The sequence below is a fragment of the Sprattus sprattus genome, assembly GCF_963457725.1.
Source record: "Sprattus sprattus genome assembly, chromosome: 14".
NCBI lineage: Eukaryota > Metazoa > Chordata > Actinopteri > Clupeiformes > Clupeidae > Sprattus > Sprattus sprattus.
This window is the reverse complement of record NC_137912.1, coordinates 15,765,046-15,768,430: the sequence shown is the minus strand read 5'-3', so window position 1 is coordinate 15,768,430 and position 3,385 is coordinate 15,765,046. Positions and strand designations below refer to the sequence as shown.

The 3,385-nt window shown below is 46.5% G+C and overlaps 1 protein-coding gene across 1 annotated transcript; it reads left to right on the top strand.

The window, feature by feature from the left end:
• Positions 1-1,348: 1,348 nt before the first annotated feature.
• On the top strand, positions 1,349-2,779 carry LOC308375531 (amphoterin-induced protein 2-like; the record flags this gene model as incomplete). Its single annotated transcript, XM_080851696.1, has 1 exon — positions 1,349-2,779. The coding sequence occupies one exon, from the start codon at positions 1,349-1,351 to the stop codon at positions 2,777-2,779; it is 1,431 nt and encodes a 476-aa protein (XP_080707822.1).
• Positions 2,780-3,385: the final 606 nt, after the last annotated feature.

The following is a 3,385-nucleotide window of genomic DNA, read 5'->3' as shown; positions in this document are numbered from 1 at the left end:
TTTTTCACAAAACAGGGTTGTGGTCGTAAACTTAGAAAGCTGTCTTGATCCTTGTCAATTTATCTTCATTAGTCCACCGACTTAAAGGAGGTTCTTTCAAAGAGTGAATCCAGTTGTTGCACTGAACGTTAGCCATCTTGACACAATGTGACTTGATGAAAGCTGTGGGATGTCCGCAATTAGAGCTAAGGCCCGGGACGCGATCTGGCACTCCGCGCCTGGGCGAGACTCTCCACTTTGTGAATGAGGCACACCTCACCTAGGACGCGATCTGGCACTCCGCGCCTGGGCGAGACGCTCCACTTTGTGAATGAGGCGCGCCTTACCTAGGACGCGATCTGGCACTCCGCGCCACATTGCATAGAGGCAGGGGCGCGGGCGCACATGAGACTCTTATTAAAGATCTTAGCCTACTATAAACGTTGTTGAGACTCTTACTAAAGATCTTACTCATTCTCACAGAGACAAAACAAATAGCTACACGGTCATTTATCTGTGTGATGTCACATGCGGGCGCCAATGTTGTCAAAGACAATCTGTAACTTGTGGAAGTTGTATTGTTAAACGGTGAGTACTTTGGTAGATTAAAGTGTAAACTTTGAATACAAATGCTAGTACAACTTCTATACGTTATCTGTAAGGTTGTGAGTGTGCAGTGGTAATGTAAGTTGGATTCGTAAAATTGATTTTAGGAAATAAATGACATTGCTTGACGTGTAGCTATTTGTCTCTGTTTTGTTACCGACTTTCAACCTAATAAAAATCTCGTTTATGTTTATAGTAGGCTAAGATCTTTAAAAAGAGTCTCATCTGCGCTGAGTGCCAGATCGCGTCCTAGGTGAGGCGCGCCTCATTCACAAAGTGGAGCGTCTCGCCCAGGCGCAGAGTGCCAGATCGCGTCCTAGTCCTTACCTGGCAATTACGTATGACGAAAGCACGGTGGGGATAGCCCTCCCGGAAGCCATAGAAATTGCAATGAGAGCCCTGTGGCGGCGGTTACAAACATGAAAAAAAGGATACGGAACCACTGACATGGATTACTACGTTACGTTACGCCACTGATTAGCCCAAACCTGAATGTTCTGCTATACCAAATTGTGAGAAAACTGAAAAATCAGAAAAAGTATTTCCTGTATTTTAAAAATACAAAATACATGTATTGTATTTTGTTACATTTTCTGGCAACAGTATTTTGTATTTTATTTTGATACATTTATTTGAGGGGTATTTTGTATTTTGTATCAAAATACATTTTGATGTATTTTTGCCCATCTCTGGCAATAGGTATAGGATTAATAACAACACCGATTCACTTTGTCTCTTTTTAACAGGCTTCCGTCTCAACTCCATGGACTTAAATCTTCAGAAGGCCTATCAAGTAGGCCGCAAGGCCTTGGCACTGCTACTCTTAGCTTGCTTCACCCTCACCATGTATGGAGGCTGCTCCCAACCCTGCTTTAGCTCGGGCGACATAGTCGTCTGCAGAGGGCAGAACCTCTCGGCCATGCCAGCCAATCTCAGTGACCTCATATGGCGCCTTGACCTGGGATCCAATGCCATCACCTCCCTAAGCTCAAGCTGGGCGTCACGCCCTCTGCTCAGGCTCGAGGTCTTGGTGCTCGTCCACAATGCTCTTGGTACCATTGTGCCGGGTGCCTTTGTCAACACGCCACACCTCCGCCACCTTGATCTGTCCTCCAACAGGCTGAGGTGGCTCATTGGGGGAATCTTCAAGGGGCTCAGAGAACTTGAGGAGCTGCTTCTGTTCGACAACCACCTGGGTCGGATCAGCGGCCGAACGTTTGAGGGCCTCTGCGGCCTCAAGAGGCTCCATCTTGGCAGGAACCGGCTGACTCAGTTCCCCCCTGAGTTGTTTGACGGCGCGACTTCTTTCTCTAAGCTCGGAGTCTTTGATCTGTCCTCTAACCTGCTGCGGAGGGTTCCGGTGGCTCACATCCTCTCTCTGCCTCCCCGGACGCAGGCTGGCATTTACCTGCATGATAATCCTCTGGTCTGCAGTTGCGCCCTGCGCGCCATGTTACAGCAGTGGGCCGACCAGCATTTCAGGACAATCGTGGATTTTCAGGTAGGCCATAGCTGCCTCAGTGAAAGCGCTAAAAAGATGCTAAACTGCTCACAAGAGCTGCTTGAATCTTCTCACCCAGGCGGGGTGGTCTACCAGGTGAGGCTTGGTGAGTGGTTGGTTCTGCCATGTTTAGATTCAGCAGAGCAACAAGGATCATCAGTGCACTGGGAAACCCCAGACCAGGAGGCCTCACCAGGACTGAACCAGCACCGGCTTGTCCACTCAAATGGAACCCTTGAGATCCAAGGGGTGCGACTGGAAGATTTGGGAGCTTACTCCTGTATGGTGGTCAGTGGGGGGCAACAAGGCACTAAAAAGGTGGTGGAGGTAATTATGAGCGATAGGGAACAAAGTGTTCACAAAGGGAAGAACTTCCACCCAGCATTCACTGCATTGGCTTTCTGGATGGTCAGTATAATCATGCTGCTTGTCTACCTCTACTCCAGCCCCGGTCATTGCCACTGTCGTTGCACTCATTTGGGTTTGGCACGCCCCGTGCAAAATACTCCTCAGCTTCAGACTCAGCTCAGCAGGGCTAAAACGGTGGTCTTTATGGAGCCTTGGGTGGAGGGCTCTGCCACGCACGTGGCTGGCTCCAAAGGAGCAGCCAATCCGGCCACCACCAGAGGCATCCTGAAGGATGGCGGAGGTTCCAGTGATACTCCGTCAAAAGAAATATGCCACCTGTTTTAGCAAGCATGTCATACCTGCCAGCTCTGAGAGACTCAGGGATCTTTTGATTTTTATCACCATCCTGTTTTTTATGGACTCAATCAAGTCTGCTGTCAGGGAAAGTGTCTCTGATTGTAATCAGACAGCCAGACATTTCTTGTCAAAAGCTCGATTGTGGCTGCTACATATTTTGGAATCTTTATTTTGATGTTAAGGTTATCTACATGAATTGTCACAGCTTACTGTAATATATAACAAATGAGCACTAAATCTTAATTCAAGTCATGTGGTTCTAATGTAGTGGTTAGAATGTTAATGTTTTTTTTAAAGATATGTGTTAGTTTTGTTTAATAGTAATAACAGAATGATCATCCAAACCCATGTTAAATATAATTTCAGATGTGACACATTTGCTTAATGATCTTGTAATAGCTCTTGCCAATTAAAATGTGTATTAATGTATTTTGATTGAATTTGCTGTTGATGCTCCTTTTCCTCCATCAGTTTATGGCCACAAATAGACCAGATTAGAATCCGGTGTAATTTACTTCACTTTTTACAGTGCTCCTGGATATCCCTCCTGAGTTTGACATAGACACATAACACTCCTGTGGGTCTTTGGTCTAT